This window comes from Ambystoma mexicanum, chromosome 13, assembly GCF_040938575.1.
Source record: "Ambystoma mexicanum isolate Mex_15411 chromosome 13, UKY_AmexF1_1, whole genome shotgun sequence".
In the NCBI taxonomy this organism is placed as follows: domain Eukaryota; kingdom Metazoa; phylum Chordata; class Amphibia; order Caudata; family Ambystomatidae; genus Ambystoma; species Ambystoma mexicanum.
In genome coordinates, this window is record NC_090938.1 from 192,283,376 (window position 1) to 192,306,484 (window position 23,109).

The window sequence follows — 23,109 nt, forward strand, 5'->3', positions numbered from 1 at the left end:
AGGCGGGTGTGGGGGCTGTCCGTCAGAGCGGCAGAGAGCATGCTTGCAAGGCCACACACTGCAGGAAACGCGAATGTGGAGAGAATTTTTGAAATGTTATGATAATGTATGGTAATGTATTTTCTGTGATGCACAGATCCTGGTCCCAGTACACAGGGCTATTAATACTTAGCAATTTTGCTGAATTAGTAACGAGAGTTGGAGTAAATATGTAATAATAATTTTCCCTTGGGTTGCTGTGTTGTTTGAAATAGGCGCCCATTTGTTCATGATGTAAACAGTGTGGGTGTCCACTTCCTAATATCTCCCCTTGGATGACCAAGTATAACCAGAGTGTATCGATTAATGCTTAGCAGGTATTGATTCTGGGCCAGCGCCAAATTACAGCTACTGTTGAGAAAAACCAATTAAGATGGGATAGTTAGGGTTGTTCAGCTCCAGGACTCGAGGGCCGGAAACGTTTATGATTTTCGGGACACCCCTCATTAATATTCATGGCATAGATTTGCATACAATGATTCTAAATATATGCAAATGTGTTCTAATGAATATTAAGGAAGGATATCCTGAAATCCTGTCTGGATTGGCAACCTCCGCCCATATGACTAAGAGAGACGGAAAATGTGCAATGGTATGGGAACACTTTGTGGGGACACTTCAAGGAATAACTAAGTAGACATGATGACCAATAAGTTGAATTAAATCAAGCAACCCTACTTTTAAAACAAGATAAGGAGCCAGTCAAACGGACAGCCGAAACTCACTCATAACACAGAGGGTATGCACGTAGACTCATCCAGGGTCGTGCTTTTGGTTGCAGACTGAGATCTGATCTACCTTAGTCAAGTTAATTAAACATTTCTACAACTATATGTGCCTTTTTAATTGAATTAACTTCTTTTTTTTCCCCTCTATCGGAAACCAATACAAATTATCAAGAGCAAATAACTGGGACTCCATGCCTGGGACGTACACTTGCGCAAGTCCCTCCTCATATCTCTTCTCACTCCTATCTGTATTCCAATGCAAGAGTTTCAGCTCATAGGTGGCGCCAAAGTGCCAATTTAGAGTCAAAAACTCAAAATGAATGACCAGGCCGACCATTGCAAGCTGTTTACCTCCCTCACTCCCTAGGAGAAATGACAAGCCACAGCACAAAATGGCCAGTTTATTTCAATGCATGTGGCATACTGATGTTTGTAGTTTTTTAAAGTAAAACAATGTCTATGTTCTGTGTAGTATTAATGTAGGGATTAATTTCTGTCACAGTATGTGTCAAATTTGTGCATTTAAAAAAACATATTGGTCCACTATCATCGATGAAACCTACTAGCTGCCCAGTGCACCAAGTCAGCTCACTGGCCCACACCCCCTACCCACACTATCCAGTTGGAAGAGCCCTTCGAGTATTGCCTGGTTGTGCTGTTGGAGCCTGATCAATGACATTATATGCACACATGTATTTGAATTAGTTTAGAAACATCTTTAAGAACACTCCACACCCAACCTCTTTACAAATGGCGACAAATCAGGGACCCTCTCTGACCTCATCCCTTGAACCATGAGACAAGCTACAGAGTGAGCTAAGACTCCCACCACCCTATGCCTGCTGGCACTAGCTTGAAATCGCAAACCACTTATCTCCCCAGCTAAGCCACTTAATTACTAGGCGTTTCGGGGATAATAGGAAACACTTAAGATAAGTCGCACCTTGAAGAATTGGGGAGGGGAGGAGGGGGCTGTCTCTTTTCTGGACTTACTGTACTTATGCTTGACATAATTAGCGGCTTTCCAGGGAGACGCGTTGCTGTATGGGTTATCCAGCAGAACGCCACGGAACAATAGGTCTCCTGGAAGAGCGGTGTCATTTCATCGAGCTCATTGTGCTGTTGGAAGTGACATCACACGTCCTTTGACCTGCAGGAAGTGACTCTAATAGTGGGAGGGTGTACATTTTTGGTAAACACTCTTTGTTGGGAATGTCAGACTGCAGAATGTTAACCCAGGCACTGGCTGGTAAAGCCAGCATAAGCTGAAGGGTGGCTAACTTTGGGAAGATCTAAAGTCAGAAGGATTATAGCGCAATGCAGCAATGGCCATACTCGGCGGGGTGCCCCAAAAGTGCCACCTGCCAGGATGCCAATAGGTGGGGTGCAAAATATAGCACTCCAGCAAAAATTACATGTCACTTTGTCTCTGGCGGCGCAACGGATGTCACGCATGTACTCCGGCGTTTGCCCTGCAAATTTGCACTACGCCGTGCAAATGATCAAAGTTTGCTGACAGTGAGCCGCCTACGCATATGGCGACACGTAACGGCTCCCCGACGCCAAATTATGATTTGGCGCAAAATGAGCTCCCATGTCTTTTCACTGGCAGTGGCATGTTAATGTGCCGCCGGTGTCACCGTTAACATGTTCACTCCGCTCGTCCAAGGTCGGTTTCTGGGCATGGACGAAGCGGGCAAAGGATCACCAATTGCCAGGCTGCCCATCATTCCTCAGGGAAATACATTCTGAGTTCAGGCTAGAAGAGCTCTGCTCCTCCTGTTTGAAATTTTTGCATTTTGCATGTGAAGCACATAGAGGGAAACATGGCGGCAGAAGGCTCTCACTGGGCTCCGTCAGCGACCCGGACAACAGGTCTCGCTCTCCTTGCTATCAGCAGAGCATTTAAACCGGAATCTATTAGTGGTAACTAGCTGCAGGCAGCAGTAAGTGTGGAAAGATGGAAGGGGCCCTTGGGAGGGACCATTGCCAGTCGCATGTCCTGTAAGACGTTGGCATTTTGGGCGATTAAATGACAAGGTGCATGAAACATGAAAAACACTCCCTATGCAACAAAATGTCGAAGGGTAGAATAAAAAAAAGTACTACTAAATATTTATTACAAAGCGTGAAATGACGCTAAAACATGGTCTGGTAGATTAGTCTCAACAAATCACACCAGAGCAGGGAAAGACCAAAGAAATGACATCAGATTAAATCAATAACACCCACATTTTGAAAATGAGTGCATGAATACTTAAAACCTAGACACATGAACAAGAAGTGAAGTGTCACCTACTCACCCTAACAAGACAGACAATCTAAAGAAAAAAATGTTTTTACAAAAATTACAAATATGTTTCTAATAGATCTTCACAGTTCAAATGTTGCGAAAAAACGATATATGAACAAAGTAGGCGTGTAGGTTAGAATGTATATACCGACATCCTAAACTATGGAATGCCAACGTAGCCCAGGGTGAAAGCGAAATCATGCTCAAAAGAGTTTCAATGCAATGTACAGGCTGTGGGTGAATGTCGACTCAAGGCTCTGGAGTTTCGGCGCAAACGCAGTCTGACATCCGGAGGTGTAGTCGAACCGGCCGCTTCAGGGCAAACACATATTTTAAGCTCGGGATGACCTCATTCAATAAGGTGATGACCAATTGGTGATGACCAATGAAGAGTAGTGATTTATTGGATTCATGCAATTAAGCGCTCTAATTGTCAATATGTGGGTGTTATTGATTTAATATGATGTAATTGGTCATTTCACGCTTCGTAATAAATATTTGAAAGTACTTTTTTGACTTCTTCCCTTCGATATTTTGTTGACTAGGGAGTGTTTTTTATTTGCATGTGGAACTCTTTTCAACTTCTCCCTTTTGATTCAATGGGAATATATTGTCTTCCTTTGCCTTGCATGCAACATGAAATACTGGCCATAATCAGGTAGTATAATCATGCTATTTATCACCGCTATTTATCTTTAAAAGTGCAGTTGTAAACACAAGAGTATATGTTTGTTTTTATTTCTGCTGTTTGTAGACTTCCAGTTAGGATGGGGAGATTTAAAGCTATAATTATACTTTTTTTGCCTAGCATATTTCTATGGCAATTTTATTCTGTCAGGTTTATTTATTTTGTGATTTGTTCAATGCATCGCTCTAAAACAGATTAATCATTTAAGGCTTGAAGCACAATTCTTAACAGAAATGGCATATGCAAGTAGCACTACTGAACCAAAGTCTGTGATCCTAGGCACATAATCATTTTCACTGCATGTTATTTGCCGAAATTGGGAGTCAATAGAAGTGATTCAGTTTGCAGGCTGCACTACTGATAAAAGCCATAATCATGCCTTCTTTTAGTGCTCCATATATAATCATAAAGTGACTGTTCAAGTATAGCACACCACAGAATTATTGGTCTCTTGGCAGCTTCTTATACAGTTCACTTCAATGACACTTCTTATCATATCAATGCATTTGCAAATTATGGGCCCTGCATGCAATTTGCTGCACAGTGCTTAAGATATTTTAATTTCATGTTTTTATAGTCCTTCATGCCAGATTCTTCCTGATTCTCTCCGCTATAATAGAGATTATTACCTAATTTAAGGGTTCACATTTTATCAACTTTTGAAGGACAAAAAGCTGAGTCGGCTATGCCAGGATTTGAACCCATGGCCTGCTGGCTGATCACAGATGTTTTTGGCGAGCACTTAAGTCGCTCAGCTATCTTGCCAGCTCTACTCTATCATTGATGAAAGAGTCCCGTCCCTATTTCCTACTTGATGATTAATTCTGTTTTCATATGTTTTGCTACAAATTTCCATCGCCAATATTGTGAATGCCCAATACGCAGGGACGTCATTTCACCAAAAAGCCAGGGATAGCAGAAGTGACATCACATGACCCTTGACCTCTGATGACATCACAGGAAGTAATATGATTTGACCCTGCCCCAAACTGACATCATGGGAAGCAATGGAACACGTCCTTTCACCTCTTGACAAAACAGGAAGTGGCATCACATAGCAACTGTTCCTAAGTACACTATGAAAATAGGGTTACGATATCACTGTAAAGTGATATACATTGCATACAAGAATGGATCACCATATGTACTGTTAATAATAGTGTGTGCATAGGCACATATTACCAAATTACTGTGAATGCAAGCAGATGTCCAAGGCAAATGATAATGATGTGTTATTATATAGCACTTACGCCTAAGCAAGTATACATACAATATCACCCAGCCTGTATTGGCACTCATTTACCAACCTCAGAAGGATGACAGGCTGAGTTGCCCTTGCCAGGATTCGAACCTGCAACCTGGAGGTCACACACACACACAGCAGCGAGCGCTCAACTCACTGAACTATCTTATCGGCTATATCTATCTTACCTGCTAAAGTAAAATGAGCAGTTACATGTCGGAATGTTCTCAAAATCAGAAAGCAAATTACACTCTGTAGTGGATACCATCAAACTGGTAACTGAGATTTAACAGCAGGCCAGTTCATCTGCAGGTCTGGTGCAAAGTTGGCCACATGTCAAGTCTGCATGGATCTACTTTTCAGGCTTCAGAGGATGGCAAAATACATACCATTGGGAGGGTTCATAACTGTGTATTTAAGAATTTAGAGTAGCGCGGGGAAAGCAGCGAACTCACGCGGCATCCCATACTCTGGGCACTCGTTAACTCATACATGCAAACAAACATCCTGAACAGCATGCCAGGGAGATAGGAAAGACATTACAAAAAAAGCATTAATTGTGGCACAATGAAATCAAGGGCTTCTTTATGTGCTGTGGTCAAACATTTGCACACTGTACACAAGCTTTCAGGCACAAGGATTTTGTCAAGTGACCACGGACACCGAGATGGAATGTCTTGTGATGATCATAACAGAGACAACGTCAGAAAAAAAATGCTATAACTGCAACTTGCCAAAAGCAACATACCTGTCCAAAATGGATGCTTACTGTACTCTAAATGCTTTTTGGAAGTTGCTGTCTGCATTTTGAATTTGAGGTGTTTAAGAACAGGCTAAATCAGTGACTCGCCCTCTGAAGTGTGCTTGAAATAAACTTTTGATCAGGTTAGCAATTATTGTACAGAATTCCAGAAAGACGAATTATGTGTTATTCCGATTATTTCTTATTTAGGTTCTCTGCTCAAAGTGTTACACTTGTGGAAACCCCTGTTTTCTTTAGGAGGCCTGACCAAGAAAGCCAACCACTACAGAAACAAAGAGCCACATGGCACTGGCCACAGACCAGGAGCTTCAATTAAAAAAAACCCTGATGACCCCCAAATGACATTCCTACAGGCACGTTCATATTGTGTGAATAGGAATTGGGATCAGCAGTGTCAGTAGGCCCCTAATGAGCTCTGATTCAAGGACCACAGCTGAGCGGGAGGGCCTTTAAATGGCCTGCTCTTGCTTTGATTCACTTAGTTATTGACTTTGCCAGCACTCTGCAACCTGTGGCATTCCAGATGTTTTAGGCTACAACTCCCCATGGCCCTCCTCATTGATTATGCTGTTGCGCTCTGATGACAGCTTTAGTCCAAAACATCTGTTGAGTCAATGCTTGCAGGCCTGCACCAAGCAAGGATGCCATCAATTATCGGTGGTCCTCCAAACACAGCCTGAGGGCTGGTGAAGTATTTAACATCAGTGCATCCACTTTATACATATACATAGTTTCCACAGATTTCCATTAATATTAAACATATCCTTAGGGTCCAATTCATGCTTTCTTACTTGACAAATGCCTTCCTGTTATCTGGACTGCCACTGCTCTTCTTGCTCCTATCACTGGAGAGCTGTGCGGTATAAACAAATAAATATATATATATATATATATATATATATATATATATATATATATATATATATATATTTATTTATTTAAATAGTACTTCAGAAATTCACCCTTTGGACCCATTTATTCAAAATGTTCCCCAAAACCCTCACTGAGGGGTTGGGCTCGTCAGCTGCATCCTCTGAATCAGTGCAATCAGTGGCCACTTTGTGAACAAGCATCGGAAAAGCAAACAGTGTTGGCTTTTTGTAGGGATGGGATAAGCATTTGTCAGGCCCTGCCATAATGGTACTAGTGGGCCACAGCTGGGAAACGGTGTGATTACCTGGACATATGGTAGCAGTGCCTAAAGAAAATCCAACAGCCACAATGCATAAATCAATGCTTCTATTTAACATGTTTTCAGTGCATTGAACATGTATAAATCAGGATGCTGAAGACACATTTGGGTAAAGCATTTGCATAATACCAGTAGTACATTTAAAACTTCAAATACGCCATTACCTCTATGAAGACTGCTAAGAAATAACACTGAAGGCCAAAGTTTGTTGTTACTGCTTCATAGGGCTAGCTCAAAGAGATCCCAGTAGGATGGGATGGGTGGGGAGGAGCAGATTGTGGGTGAGAATGGCCATAGGGATTAGCATGGCCACCATTGGTCAATGGGGGTGGGGAGGTGATGTTGTAAATAACCAAACAGCCCCACACGATGTGTGTCTATCTCCTCACATGTCACCTTCTCTGAGGACAGAAATAGTCTGGAATCGATGGAAAGCGGGAGAATTCTTCTCAGGTTAGTGGACTCAAAAAGGACCCTGAGCATTTTATGTTTGGTTAATAGGTGGCACCTAAGTGCAATCTTTACGCCAACACTACTGCCATGGAGTCCAGCTATAAGCTGTAAGAATTCTCCCAGTTCCCATCGATTGCAGACAGTTTCTGTCCAGAGAGAAGGGATTTTTTTTGTTGCAGCAACATTTGGATTTCCAATAACACTTCAAAGTGTTCGAGCTATTTTGTGAGCTGTGTAATTTGGGATCAAGTCGTGAGAGCCCCTGACTCGCCCCATGCCACTTATTTTTAATTACCCTTGTCTGACGCCTCCTCCTGTCACTGCCAGGGATGAAAGACCACACCTAAACCAGTGCAGCTAATGGATTAACGACATGGTCGAGGTATGAACGTCTGCGCGCCTGCGCACCTGTACGCCATAGACTGGAAGCCTTGTTTTCTATTGCATAGAGCACCGCCATTTTATTCCAAAGGATCGATTGGGTACTGGGGCAGTGTGGGGTGCTTTCCAAATCTAGAAGAACACACTTTATAGATTGGAAATGTGCTGTGGCAAAATCACGTGATCTTCTGCAAGAGCAGGCTGAAATTGACATACTAGGGGATTGCCCCCATTGTTGCTGGTAGTGGTTGGAATCGAAGTGTTATGAATCCATCTTTCATACAGTTTTTTTTAATGGGGTCGTATTGTGATTTGATTTCAGCTGCATACAGAGTTTACTGCCAGACAAATCACCCCTATAGATTGGTGACCTATTAGAGGAAAAACGAAAGAAACACGGGCACATCATTCTGCTTTCTTGTTGTAATATTTTATCAGAAATATACTTCTAGGTCCTATTCCCATCTTTATAAAAACTTTTTTTTTTGCTTTTCATCTTTTTTTTTCTTTTTAATTAGGCCCTGAAGAAGCACATACTTTCAGTACAATCTGCCCCAATGGTGCGAAACCCATATCGGCCTACTATTTAGCTGTAGAAACGTAATCCTATTGACAGACTTCATCCTCGGCTCTGAGCTGTCCCAAGAATTCCAGGATATGGCTTTGAACATGGTTTATGCTGGCGGCACGCGCTAGAAGTGTATGAGCGAATTCAGTGTTGCAACACTGGATAAAAAAAAATGCACATATGTCTGGGGATATAACCTCTGTTACTACTTGTCCTCTTGCTTCCAAGACGAGCACGTTGCACCTGAGCTATCCGCCCGTGCCATTTTTTTTTCGTTTTCCTGCAAGAACTTCCAATATGATTTTGAATTCTGTGCTAAAATCCAAACAAAATGCCATTATTTTTCACTGGAATCTCATCCGTAACTCAGTGTCTACTGAAAAAATGCATTCTACTTTACCTTCAACCTGAAGCATGTTACATTTTCTGCGTGACAAATTGCAACACGTTTTTACAATTCCATTAAATTCTATAACACCGAAAAAAGTGTTACCACTAAACTTGAAATCTTTGGTTCCTAACATGTGGTGTTGGTGAGCAGTATTGAATTAAACTGTTGCTTGAAAGAAATCTCTGAACTTTGTGAAGATATTATGAAATCCCCCAAAAATATGGAAGCAAAAGCATGTGATGATTTATAGATTTGAAGTGGACAAATAATCTGTTTACAATATACTGTTATTTTTTCTGTATCTTCTTGATGGCCGTTTTTAAAGGCACATTTTACTATTTTATGGTTCAACTTGATGCAAAGACCATAGATTCGTTTATAGCAATACTGTATAGCGGAGATAAGAGTGGATGAAACGTCAGGAACCTGGATTGGTAATTGACATCAGGCTAGCAGATCAAAGTAATGTTACTATGCCAACGGCCTCGCCAAAGAGAAAGATTCCAGAGCAGAGGTTCCAGAACGCTGGTAGATTCGAGGCAGTGATACAGCTGAATTATTGTATTTTGTATCTGTATTTTTTACTGTGTACCCTGTAACCTAAGCTTCGCATTTTCTGTACTGCTGCGCCCGGCTACCTTAGGGTCTGGTGCGCATTATAAATGAATAAAACAAACAAACAAACAAACAGAGGACACAGCTAGAACAATCAAACTCATTCTAAGAACTTTATGATGCGCTTCTGCACATCCATTGTGTGTGACCTTTCAGGACAAGAAAAATAAACTCAAGGCAGTAACATTCCTTTGAAGCAGTGATGACTGATGATCGTTTGTTGTTGGGGGGGAATTGTGGGGGGCCTTAACTGTTTCCCACAAATGTGCTGGAGAGGCCAAGCGTAGAGTCAGGAGCTTGTACCAACCAATGGGAGATCGGTGGTGGGAGCGCTCTCCTTTCGTGAAAATGTTAGGTTAAAATATTTTGTGAAATGTGGGTACAAAGCTATTTATTTATTTATTTGTTTATTTCTATAGCACACCAAACCCGGATGTATCTATACATTTGCAGTTAGTTTTGTAGGATAACCTCATCTGCTATTATTAGGGTATTTATTGAGCGCGGACCTAGCTCCGAGAAGCAACGGAGAGCTTTACAGAGGTATACAGCTTCTTCCGCTCTGGACTTCTGCCTGCACATGTGATGCTGCTCGCGAAGGCACACACAGTGCACCCTTCTGGCATGAACCAAGAAGTAAGGGGTTGTGCCAGTCAAACCCCTCTCCCTGAGCCTTGTTCCTAGTGTACACAATAAAGCGCGGGCGGCTCACCATCCCAGGGCTTCCTAATCCACCATAACAAGATGATGCGCTACCAGTGCATATGTCGGCCTCGCGCGCCCCAGCCAATCAATGCTGGGAAGCAATATGCAACAGGCATTGCATTGCTCATTGGGCATGTGCAACTAGAGTATTCCATCACAGGGGAACCCCTTTTATTCTCCAGAACACAGCTAACCCAGGAGCACTCTCTCAGATGCCTGCTCAGGCAAGCTTTTGCTCATCCACAATGGGTGGCAATCCGTGCCCTGTCGTATACTAACGACGAGCCACTTATGGAAAGTGATGCTTCCGCTGAACTGTATACCAGTACAATATGACTTTGAACAGACTTTGCACTGCAGAAATACACTTTGCACAGTTCCATGATTCAGGGTTCGTATCTATAGACCAAAGTCACTTTCCAGCAGTGCAAAGTCACTTTGAACCGAGCAAAAAAATCCATGACTCCGCCCCTAAATCTCCCAGCGGCTCCCTTTTCAGATTGAAAAGCACTAAGCGCCAAATCACTGGGGGGTGGGGGTGGGCAAAAGTGCAGATATCTGGATGAGGAGCGCAAACCCACTAACCTGCTGTCCTGGAAGAGCTGGATTTGTTTTCCTAAAAATATCAGGTTTTTGTTGAGTGCTTTTTTTCTGGACTCCACAGAGATGTGATTTCACCTAATACAATGGCAATCAATTTACCAATTTCAGAGGGATAAAAGGCTGATGCTAGCCTGTGGCTACCGCTTGCTCGCTGATTCCTGATGCCAGTGCTTAACTCGCTGAGCTATGTCCTCTGCCTCGTGTGCAAATAGAAAAAGTAAGACATTGAAAACGCAGCTTTTGACAGCGTGCAGAGTCACCAGCTTTCCAATTACATCGTAATTGCTCAATGCGACCTTATAGAGCTATGGATCTTATTGGTCACCTGCTTGAGACATTGGGGGGTTTATCATTGTTAATATCCCCAGTGTAATTGCTCAGGAAGTGTTTGTGCCTTTGGCCCTGATGCATGGAATTATTTAGCACGGTGCAAAGGGACTTTGCACTGCGAACAGACACCCTGATTCACAAAGCGGTGCAAAGTATATTTTTGCAGTGCAAAGTGACTTTGCATTGATTTTGCACTGTTGCAAAGACACTTTGCACTTCAAAAATACATTTCAGGGTGAATCAGGGTGTTTGTTCGCAGTGCAAAGTCACTTTAGGCCTAGTAGGGATCGGGCCACTCACACTCAGATGAGTGTGAAGTGTAAAGAATAATTACTTCTATTCACGGCGTTCAGCGCTCCACTGCCCTCGAGCTAGGTCTGCGCTTTAAATAATAAAATCATTTTAAAAATGATAATACTGATTGTACGTAAACGTAACTTTATTTCCGATGAAATTAATTAATAAAGTTGTATAATCTGCGTTGATGACAAAAATACATAATGATAGAAAAAGAAAGCAAAAGTTACACACAATAACGTTAAATAACTGAAAATGAAGGCCAATTCCGTGGTAAAGTATAAGAAGAATGTATGCGTAGGAAATGGCAAAAGAATGCGGCTGCTTATTCACTAGAAGTCAGATAGTATATGGTGTGCTTAATTAGTTCAAAACAAGCACAGGGCAGCCCTTGTGCATCTCATTCCAGAAGCAGCCCTTGTGCATCTCATTCCAGAAGCAGTCCTTGTGCATCTCATTCCAGAGGTATCCTTTGCGCATCTCATTCCAGAGGTATCCCTTGTGCATCATATTCTAGAAGCAGCCCTTGTGCATCTCATTCCAGAGGTATCCTTGTGCATCTCATTCCAGAGGTATCCTTTGCGCATCTCATTCCAGAGGTATCCCTTGTGCATCATATTCTAGAAGCAGCCCTTGTGCATCTCATTCCAGAGGTATCCTTTGCGCATCTCATTCCAGAAGCAGCCCTTGTGCATCATATTCTAGAAGCAGCCCTTGTGCATCTCATTCCAGAGGCATCCCTTGTGCATCTCATTCCAGAGGCAGCCTTTGTGCATCTCATTCCAGAGGCAGCCTTTGTGCATCTCATTCCAGAGGCATCCCTTGTGCATCTCATTCCAGAGGCATCCCTTGTGCATCTCATTCCAGAGGCAGCCTTTGTGCATCACATTCCAGAGGCAGCCTTTGTGCATCACATTCCAGAGGCAGCCTTTGTGCATCTCATTCCAGAGGCAGCCTTTGTGCATCTCATTCCAGAGGCAGCCTTTGTGCATCTCACTCCAGAGGCAGCCCTTGTGCATCTCATTCCAGAGGCAGCCCTTGTGCATCTCATTACAGAGGCAGCCCTTGTGCATCTCATTCCTGGGGCATCCCTTGTGCATTTTATTCCAGGGGCATCGCTTGTGCATTTTATCAAGAGGCATCCCTTGTGCATCTTATTCCAGAGACACTCCTTGTGCATCTCATTCCAGAGGCAGCCCTTGTGCATCTCATTCCAGAGGTAGCCCCCTGTGCATCTTATTCTAGAGGCAGCCCCTGTGCATCTTATTCTAGAGGCAGCTCTTGTGCATCTTATTCTAGAGGCAGCCCTTGTGCATCTCATTCCAGAGGCAGCCCTTGTGCATCTTATTCCAGAGGCAGCCTTTGTGTATCGCATTCCAGAGGCAGCCCTTATGATATGATATGGCATTTATAACGTGCCTATACACAAGTGTTTCAGTGCATCTCATTCCAGAGGCAGGCCTTGTGCATCTCATTCCAGAGGCATCCCTTGTGCATCTTATTCCAGAGGCACCCCTTATGCATCTCATTCCAGAGGCACCCCTTGTGCATCTCATTCCAGAGACACCCCTTGTGCATCTCATTCCAGAGGCACCCCTTGTGCATCTCGTTCCAGAGGCAGCTCTTGTGCATCTAATTCCAGAGGCAGCGCTTGTACATCTTATTCCAGAGGCAGCCCTATGCATCCGATTCTAGAGGCAGCCCTTGTGCACCTTATTCCAAAGACAGCCCTGGTGCATCTTATTCCAGAGGCAGCCCTTGTGCATCTTATTCCAGAGGCAGCCCTTGTGCATCTTATTCCAGAGGCAGCCCTTGTGCATCTTATTCCAGAGGCAGCCCTCGTGCATCTTATTCCAGAGGCAGCACTCGTGCATCTTATTCCAGAGGCAGCCCTTGTGCATCTTATTCCAGAGGCAGCCCTTTTGCATCTTATTCCAGAGGCAGACCTTGCGCATCTTATTCCAGATGCAATACTTGCGCATCTTATTCCAGATGCAACCCTTGCGCATCTAATTCCAGATGCAACCATTGGCCATCTAATTCCAGGGGCATCTCTTGTGGATCTTATTCCACAGGCAGCCCTTGTGCACCTTATTCCACCAGAGTCATCCCTTGTGCATCCTATTCCAGAGGCAGCCCTTGTGCATCTTATTCCAGAGGCATCCCTTGTGCATCCTATTCCAGAGGCAGCCCTTGTGCATCTTATTCCAGAGTCATCCCTTGTGCATCTTATTCCAGAGTCATCCCTTGTGCATCGTATTCCAGAGTCATCCCTTGTGCATCTTATTCCAGAGTCATCCCTTGTGCATCTTATTCCAGAGTCATCCCTTGTGCATCTTATTCCAGAGTCATCCCTTGTGCATCATATTCCAGAGTCAGCCCTTGTGCATCATATTCCAGAGTCAGCCCTTGTGCATCTCGTTCCAGAGTCAGCCCTTGTGCATCTCGTTCCAGAGGCAGCCCTTGTGCATCTCGTTCCAGAGGCAGCCCTTGTGCATCTCGTTCCAGAGGCAGCCCTTGTGCATCTCGTTTCAAGAGGCAGCCCTTGCGCATCTCGTTCCAGAGGCAGCCCTTGCGCATCTCGTTCCAGAGGCAGCCCTTGCGCATCTCGTTCCAGAGGCAGCCCTTGCGCATCTCGTTCCAGAGGCAACCATTGCGCATCTTGTTCCAGACGCATCCCTTGCGCATCTTATTCCAGAGGCAGCCCTTGCGCATTTTATTCCAGAGTCATCCCTTGCGCATCCTATTCCAGAGGCAGCTCTTGCGCATCTTTTTCCAGAGGCAGCTCTTGCGCATCTTATTCCAGAGGCATCCCTTGTGCATCTTATTCCAGAGGCATCCCTTGTGCATCTTATTCCAGAGGCATCCCTTGTGCATCTTATTCCAGAGTCATCCCTTGTGCATCTTATTCCAGAAGCAGCCCTTGTGCATCTCATTCCAGAGCCAGCCGTTGTGCATCTAGTTCCAGAGGCAGACGTTGTGCATCTCGTTCCAGAGGAAGACGTTGTGCATCTCGTTCCAGAGGCAGCCTTTGTGCATCTCATTCCAGAGGCAGCCTTTGTGCATCTCACTCCAGAGGCAGCCCTTGTGCATCTCATTCCAGAGGCAGCCCTTGTGCATCTCATTACAGAGGCAGCCCTTGTGCATCTCATTCCTGGGGCATCCCTTGTGCATTTTATTCCAGGGGCATCGCTTGTGCATTTTATCAAGAGGCATCCCTTGTGCATCTTATTCCAGAGACACTCCTTGTGCATCTCATTCCAGAGGCAGCCCTTGTGCATCTCATTCCAGAGGTAGCCCCCTGTGCATCTTATTCTAGAGGCAGCCCCTGTGCATCTTATTCTAGAGGCAGCTCTTGTGCATCTTATTCTAGAGGCAGCCCTTGTGCATCTCATTCCAGAGGCAGCCCTTGTGCATCTTATTCCAGAGGCAGCCTTTGTGTATCGCATTCCAGAGGCAGCCCTTATGATATGATATGGCATTTATAACGTGCCTATACACAAGTGTTTCAGTGCATCTCATTCCAGAGGCAGGCCTTGTGCATCTCATTCCAGAGGCATCCCTTGTGCATCTTATTCCAGAGGCACCCCTTATGCATCTCATTCCAGAGGCACCCCTTGTGCATCTCATTCCAGAGGCACCCCTTGTGCATCTCATTCCAGAGGCACCCCTTGTGCATCTCATTCCAGAGGCAGCTCTTGTGCATCTAATTCCAGAGGCAGCGCTTGTACATCTTATTCCAGAGGCAGCCCTATGCATCCGATTCTAGAGGCAGCCCTTGTGCACCTTATTCCAAAGACAGCCCTGGTGCATCTTATTCCAGAGGCAGCCCTTGTGCATCTTATTCCAGAGGCAGCCCTCGTGCATCTTATTCCAGAGGCAGCCCTTGTGCATCTTATTCCAGAGGCAGCCCTCGTGCATCTTATTCCAGAGGCAGCACTCGTGCATCTTATTCCAGAGGCAGCCCTTGTACATCTTATTCCAGAGGCAGCCCTTTTGCATCTTATTCCAGAGGCAGACCTTGCGCATCTTATTCCAGATGCAATACTTGCGCATCTTATTCCAGATGCAACCCTTGCGCATCTAATTCCAGATGCAACCATTGGCCATCTAATTCCAGGGGCATCTCTTGTGGATCTTATTCCACAGGCAGCCCTTGTGCACCTTATTCCACCAGAGTCATCCCTTGTGCATCCTATTCCAGAGGCAGCCCTTGTGCATCTTATTCCAGAGGCATCCCTTGTGCATCCTATTCCAGAGGCAGCCCTTGTGCATCTTATTCCAGAGTCATCCCTTGTGCATCTTATTCCAGAGTCATCCCTTGTGCATCGTATTCCAGAGTCATCCCTTGTGCATCTTATTCCAGAGTCATCCCTTGTGCATCTTATTCCAGAGTCATCCCTTGTGCATCTTATTCCAGAGTCATCCCTTGTGCATCATATTCCAGAGTCAGCCCTTGTGCATCATATTCCAGAGGCAGCCCTTGTGCATCTCATTCCAGAGGCAGCCCTTGTGCATCTCATTCCAGAGGCAGCCCTTGTGCATCTCATTCCAGAGGCAGCCCTTGTGCATCTTATTCCAGAGTCAGCACTTGTGCATCTTATTCCAGAGGCAGCCCTTGTGCATCTCATTCCAGAGGCAGCCCTTGTGCATCTTATTCCAGAGGCAGCCCTTGTGCATCTCATTCCAGAGGCAGCACTTGTGCATCATATTCCAGAGTCAGCCCTTGTGCATCTCGTTCCAGAGTCAGCCCTTGTGCATCTCGTTCCAGAGGCAGCCCTTGTGCATCTCGTTCCAGAGGCAGCCCTTGTGCATCTCGTTCCAGAGGCAGCCCTTGTGCATCTCGTTTCAAGAGGCAGCCCTTGCGCATCTCGTTCCAGAGGCAGCCCTTGCGCATCTCGTTCCAGAGGCAGCCCTTGCGCATCTCGTTCCAGAGGCAGCCCTTGCGCATCTCGTTCCAGAGGCAACCGTTGCGCATCTTGTTCCAGACGCATCCCTTGCGCATCTTATTCCAGAGGCAGCCCTTGCGCATTTTATTCCAAAGTCATCCCATGCGCATCATATTCCAGAGGCAGTGATTGCGCATCTTTTTCCAGAGGCAGCTCTTGCGCATCTTATTCCAGAGGCATCCCTTGTGCATCTTATTCCAGAGGCATCCCTTGTGCATCTTATTCCAGAGGCATCCCTTGTGCATCTTATTCCAGAGTCATCCCTTGTGCATCTTATTCCAGAGTCATCCCTTGTGCATCTTATTCCAGAAGCAGCCCTTGTGCATCTCGTTCCAGAGGCAGACGTTGTGCATCTCGTTCCAGAGGCAGACGTTGTGCATCTCGTTCCAGAGGCAGCCGTTGTGCATCTCATTCCAGAGGCAGCTCTTGTGCATCTCATTCCAGAGGCAGCCCTTGTGCATCTCATTCCAGAGGCAGCCCTTGTGCATCTCATTCCAGAGGCAGCCCTTGTGCATCTCATTCCAGAGGCAGCCCTTGTGCATCTCGTTCCAGAGGCAGCCCTTGTGCATCTCGTTCCAGAGCCAGCCGTTGTGCATCTAGTTCCAGAGGCAGACGTTGTGCATCTCGTTCCAGAGGCAGACGTTGTGCATCTCGTTCCAGAGGCAGCCGTTGTGCATCTCGTTCCAGAGGCAGCCCTTGTGCATCTCGTTCCAGAGGCAACCCTTGTGCATCTCGTTCCAGAGGCAACCCTTGTGCATCTCGTTCCAGAGGCATCCCTTGTGCATCTCGTTCCAGACGCATCCCTTGTGCATCTTATTCCAGAGGCAGCCCTTGTGCATCTTATTCCAGAGGCAGCCCTTGTGCATCTTATTCCAGAGGCATGCCTTGTGCATCTTATTCCAGAGGCAGCCCTTGTGCATCTTATTCCAGAGGCATCCCTTGTGCATCTTATTCCAGAGGCATCCCTTGTGCATCTTATTCCAGAGGCATCCCTTGTGCATCTTATTCCAGAGGCATCCCTTGTGCATCTTATTCCAGAGGCAGCCCTTGTGCATCTCATTCCAGAGGCAGCCCTTGTGCATCTCATTCCAGAGGCAGCCGTTGTGCATCTCATTCCAGAGCCAGCCGTTGTGCATCTCATTCCAGAGCCAGCCGTTGTGCATCTCATTCCAGAGGCAGCCCTTGTGCATCGTATTTCAGAAGCAGCCCTTGTGCATCTCATTCCAGAGGCAGCCCTTGTGCATCTCATTCCAGAGGCAGCCCTTGTGCATCTCATTCCAGAGGCAGCCGTTGTGCATCTCATTCCAGGGGCAGCCCTTGTGCACGCTATTCCAGGGGCAGCCCTTGTGCACCTTATTCCAGAGGCAGCCCTTGTGCACCTTATTCCAGAGGCAGCCCTTTTGCATCATATTCCAGAGGCAGCCCTTGTGCATCATATTCCAGAGGCAGCCCTTGTGCATCATATTCCAGAGGCAGCCCTTGTGCATCTCATTCCAGAGGCAGCCTTTGTGCATCTCATTCCAGGGTTAGCCCTTGTGCATCCTATTCCAGAGGCAGCCATTGTGCATCTTATTCCAGAGGCAGCCCTTGGGCATCTTATTCCAGAGGCAGCCCTTGTGCATCTCATTCCAGAGGCAGCCCTTGTGCATCTCATTCCAGAGGCAGCCCTTGTGCATCTCATTCCAGAGGCAGCCCTTGTGCATCTCATTCCAGAGGCAGCCCTTGTGCATCTCATTCCAGAGGCATCCTTTGTGCATCTTATTCCAGGGGTAGCCCTTGTGCATCTTATTCCAGAGGCAGCCCTTGTGCATCTCATTCCAGAGCCAGCCCTTGTGCATCTCATTCCATAGGCATTCCTTGTGCATCTCATTCCAGAGTCATCCCTTGTGCATCTCATTCCAGAGGCAGCCCTTGTGCATCTCATTCCAGAGGCAGCCCTTGTGCATCTCATTCCAGAGGCAGCTCTTGTGCATCTCATTCCTGAGGCATCCCTTGTGCATCTCATTCCAGAGGCAGCCCTTGTGCATCTTATTCCAGAGTCATCCCTTGTGCATCTCATTCCAGAGGCAGCCCTTGTGCATCTCATTCCAGAGGCAGCTCTTGTGCATCTCATTCCAGAGGCAGCCCTTGTGCATCTCATTCCAGAGGCAGCCCTTGTGCATCTCATTCCAGAGGCAGCTCTTGTGCATCTTATTCCAGAGTCATCCCTTGTGCATCTCATTCCAGAGGCAGCCCTTGTGCATCTCATTCCAGAGGCAGCCCTTGTGCATCTCATTCCAGAGGCAGCCCTTGTGCATCTCATTCCAGAGGCAGCTCTTGTGCATCTCATTCCAGAGGCAGCCCTTGTGCATCTCATTCCAGAGGCAGCCCTTGTGCATCTCATTCCAGAGGCAGCCCTTGTGCATCTCATTCCAGAGGCAGCCCTTGTGCATCTCATTCCAGAGGCAGCTCTTGTGCATCTCATTCCAGAGGCAGCCCTTGTGCATCTCATTCCAGAGGCAGCCCTTGTGCATCTCATTCCAGAGGCAGCTCTTGTGCATCTTATTCCAGAGTCATCCCTTGTGCATCTCATTCCAGAGGCAGCCCTTGTGCATCTCATTCCAGAGGCAGCCCTTCTCGGTTTACACTATTGCTTCCTTGGTCTTCGGCAGGGGGAGCCTGTGAATAGGAACGAACAACCCTCATTCCATGGGTGGCAATGTTGGCATTTAAGTCTTTTTATGAGGAACTTTTTTGAGGATATCAGCTGAAGGACTACCCTGACCAGACTTTTGATGAGTTTAGAAAGAAAATGTCGCATTGTTGTGGGAACCAACGAAAACATAGATTTCCTCCACTTCGTTGAATGAACCAAGTTTAAAAGTGTTTCTTACACGCCATTTACTGCGCCATAGGAAATTTGGTGACAAAAGAGACGTTTAGGTTCTAGGAATTTGAAGACACACATCTTTGGGAGTGATTCAGCATAAGTTTAATAGTGGCACTTTCTGATTACACGTGTTTCGACACAACTCTGTGTCTTTTTCAAATCAGGGCATATCGTTGTTTATTCCTAAACTGATTCGCATTGCGTAGTGGCTGAAAATGTTGTGTTTGTGCGCGTCTCACGTCGGTTGCTATAGTTTGGGAATAAACAACGATATGCCCTGATTTGAAAAAGACAGAGTAATCAGAAAGGGTCACTATTAAATGTATGCTGAATCACTCCAACAGATGTGTGTCTTCAAATTCATAGAACCTAAACGTCTCTTTTGTCACCAAATTTCCTATGGCGCAGTAAATGGTGTGTAAGAAACAGATTTAATGTTGGCATCTACGTGACATGCCCTCGTGCGGGGGCCAGTGAATACAGCTCACGGGGGACTTCAAGGTGTATGAGATTTTGGTGGAAGGTCGAAATGTGTCTCGGGCCCTAACCTCATCTTAAAAGAAAGATCTCTATGGGGTACATTATATTCACAGATGATTCTGATTGGCCCTATAGGATCTATTCCTTACATGCACCGGTCGCAATCACTGCAACCGTTTGCCATATGTACATGGCTAATCCCTTAAGGGGGTTAATAATCACCATTGTTGGTGTATTTTTTACATGTTTGGACCATTTAAGACTCCTAGCACCTTAGGACTCGCGTTCGTCACGTAGTGCTTCACTCTGATCTAAGCAACTTTACAAAGAACATTGAAATGTATCTTCATTACTACCCAGCCTAAATGGGCACTCATTTCATCAATGTGGGGCAGAGGCGTAGACAGGGTAGGGCCTGCACGGGCAAGGCCCACCCTGAATCTGTACATGCCCGCTCTGCAGCGCTGTGTGGGCATTTACAGGTGGTAAAATGTCACAGATGTGGACCCAGCTACATTACCGTGAGGTCCCACTGGTTAGACAATACTGGCTACTCCTCTGATGTGAGGGGAAAGGCTGAGTCGGCCCTTTGAGATCGGGCCTTTAGACCTGCAGATCACATACAGATCACAAGAGTGAGGGCGGAAGTGACGTATAGCTCAATTCGCCCATTTCAGCAGTGTTTTATGGGTAAAATCATACACATAAGTGGCGTGTACCTCCCTAACACACTCCAGAGATGGAGCAGGTCGCTGTGTTTTCTAAGTAAACTTTCCTGGCATAGCAGTGTTTGCCTATGTATAAAATAGCAACCATGGTGGTTTAGCCTCTCTTTACTGAAGCCCATTGCCAGACAGCCGCCTTTAGAATGGCGCACAGTCTCTTTTAGCTCATGTTATGGGAGATGTCACTGGTATAGCTCCTACCACCATCGGTATGGCCTCAAAGCGCTGTGGGGTAGAGCGCCATTTGGAAAACCGTATTCAGAGATGTAAGAGGTGAAGAAGGATTTCTGAAATGCGTGTGTGCATTTTTAGCCAGCACAAAGATGGGTAGGTACTGGCTAGGACCCTAGCCACAGCCTGTAGTTATCAGGGGAGAGAATTGGTGCCCTGACAAATCGTCAGGGGAGTAGGATAGTGGGATAGTGGGATGGTCCAGATTATGTGAACGAGAAGTGTTTATTGAGAGCTATGCAGGTGAGTGGGGCGCGCCGGTGCGGGATACGGTTATTTTTCCTAGTATTCAAGTAGGGCAGTGGAGAACAGTGGCAACATACAGTTGGGAAACACATGCCCTGGATCCTAAGGGAAGAAAAGCAAGTATGGCAGTGGAAAACATTACCAAAATACAGTTGGGAAAACCACGCCCTCGACCCTAAGGGAAGAAAAGCAAGTATGGCAGTGGAAAACAGTAGCAAAATACAGTTGGGAAACCTACGCCCCTGACACTTAGGGAAGAAAAGCAAAAATGGCAGTGGAAAACAGTACTAAAATACAGTTGGGAAACCCACACCCCAGACACTAAGGGAAGAAAAGCAAGAATGGCAGTGGAGAATAGTAGCAAAATACAGTTGGGAATCCCACACCCTGGACCCTAAGGGAAGACAAGCAAGTAAGTATGGCAGTGGAGAACATAGCAAAATACGGCATGGCAGTGGATAACAGTAGCAAAATACGGTTGGGAAGCACTGTGGGAAGATAAGGCAATGTGGTGGGCGGATCATGCATGCATGTCGGCCTTTGGAGGAGGTTATTGTAGTGAGATAGTGCAGGTAAGGTGTAGGTAGGTGTGAGTTGATGGGAGCAGGGCACAGTGGAGTGGGCGTTAACCACACTCGAGGGAAGACATGGTTCTCAAGGGATGGGCTGGGGCACAGAAAACCAGAGTTTTCATGGTGTCTCCTACACATATAGGAGGCCTCTATAGTAGGGTGTGGAGGTCCCCAGCACTTACAGGGGGGGTCTCCATGGGGGTCAGGGAGAAATCCCCAGCACTGACTGTCCTGCCAGGAGGCATCATGATTCATGGACACATCATTAAAAGATGGACCCGGAAAGCCAGATTCTGCAAACCCGCCCTCGGACCATACATCATGCAACCGTACAGATCATACTGCTGAGCACTGGTGACACATCAGTGACGTATGCTGTTCGAGATGGTAGTATGCGATTTTGCATACTACCTGAGAATAGGAGTGCAAGTCTGACTATACTGATAATGGCTGAGACTGTTATTAGTGGTTATGAAATCTTGATTGTAGGTGGAATCAGTGAGTGCTCTCTTCAGTGCTGTCACCATGAGCACTCAGTCTGATTATTTCTATCTCTGTTAAAGGTGGGTACATCCTTTACTGATGGCAGCACTGGCAAAGTGTATGTTTTATAGACTGTCTGTTATTAGTGAGTATTGCACTCATTGTAGAAATTACTAAGAGAGCATGGCAGTGTTTGCATTTGGTAATCTCAATCCAATATAAGTCATTGCCCACTGTAACTCATACCCTTGTCAAGGTGACCATTCGAGTCAGATTTATCCTAGTATTAATTCCAGCATGGAAGCTGTGTACCACCAATGTTGCCCTAATCTGCCTAATGTTCTCTCCCACTCTCTTCTCTTTCCAGACGCCTAGATGCCAACCTGATCTCTGTGGTGCCGGAGAGGAGCTTCGAAGGGCTGCGCTCCCTACGCCACCTCTGGCTGGACGATAATGGGCTGGACGCGATTCCTGTCCGGGCTCTGAACAACCTTCCCGCCCTGCAAGCCATGACTCTGGCTCTCAACCAGATTGAGCACATAACGGACTACGCCTTCCAAAACCTCACAAGCCTCGTGGTTCTGTAAGATGGCTTCCCTTGTCACCTTTTTTGACTTTTAAGGTTTCTCTTATACATAGTAAACCAAGAATGGATCGAGTGTAGGACATGGGAAAAGATGGGTGGGATTCAAGCACTAACATGAGCGTCCAACTCTTTATTCCTGGTCGCCATGATACCAGTGTTGATCTGAGTCGCACCTTAGTATTCCGCTGTAATGCTTTCCCGGGGCTGCTATAATCCTGACTCCACTGACATTTGTGGTGATACAAATTCATTACATGTGTGACATTTAAAGTACTGTTTCTTGGTTCATCCCCTCCATCTAATTACTGCCAATGTTTTAATTCAGCTATATAGATGAGGTATCCACTGTCACAACTTTGACTTGATATCTGAGCTAGTCACTGTTCTTAAGTTCTAGCAAGACGTTCAAATTAGCCACTGCTTGTTCATTTTTAGCTGGATACCCGAGTTAGCCACTGCAACCAAACTTAGCAAGACTTTCAAGTTAGCCACTGCCTGTGAATTTTAACTGGATATCGGAAAGTTAGCGAGACATTCAAACTAGCCACTGCTTGTGAAGTTTTAGCTGCACATCTGAGTTAGCCACATTGCCTAAAGTTAGCAAGACCTTTAAGTTAGCCACTACCTGCTAACTTTCAGATGGATATTGAATTAGCCACTGCACCCAAAGATAGCGAGA

The 23,109-nt window shown here is 45.8% G+C and overlaps 1 protein-coding gene across 1 annotated transcript in view; it reads left to right on the forward strand.

The window, feature by feature from the left end:
• LGR6 (leucine rich repeat containing G protein-coupled receptor 6) overlaps positions 1-23,109 on the forward strand; it is a 571,666-nt gene that overhangs the window by 440,118 nt on the left and 108,439 nt on the right. The window contains exon 5 of the mRNA XM_069633599.1: positions 22,212-22,427. Within this exon, the coding sequence (XP_069489700.1) occupies positions 22,212-22,427 (216 nt within the window). The remainder of the gene's footprint in view (positions 1-22,211; positions 22,428-23,109) is intronic.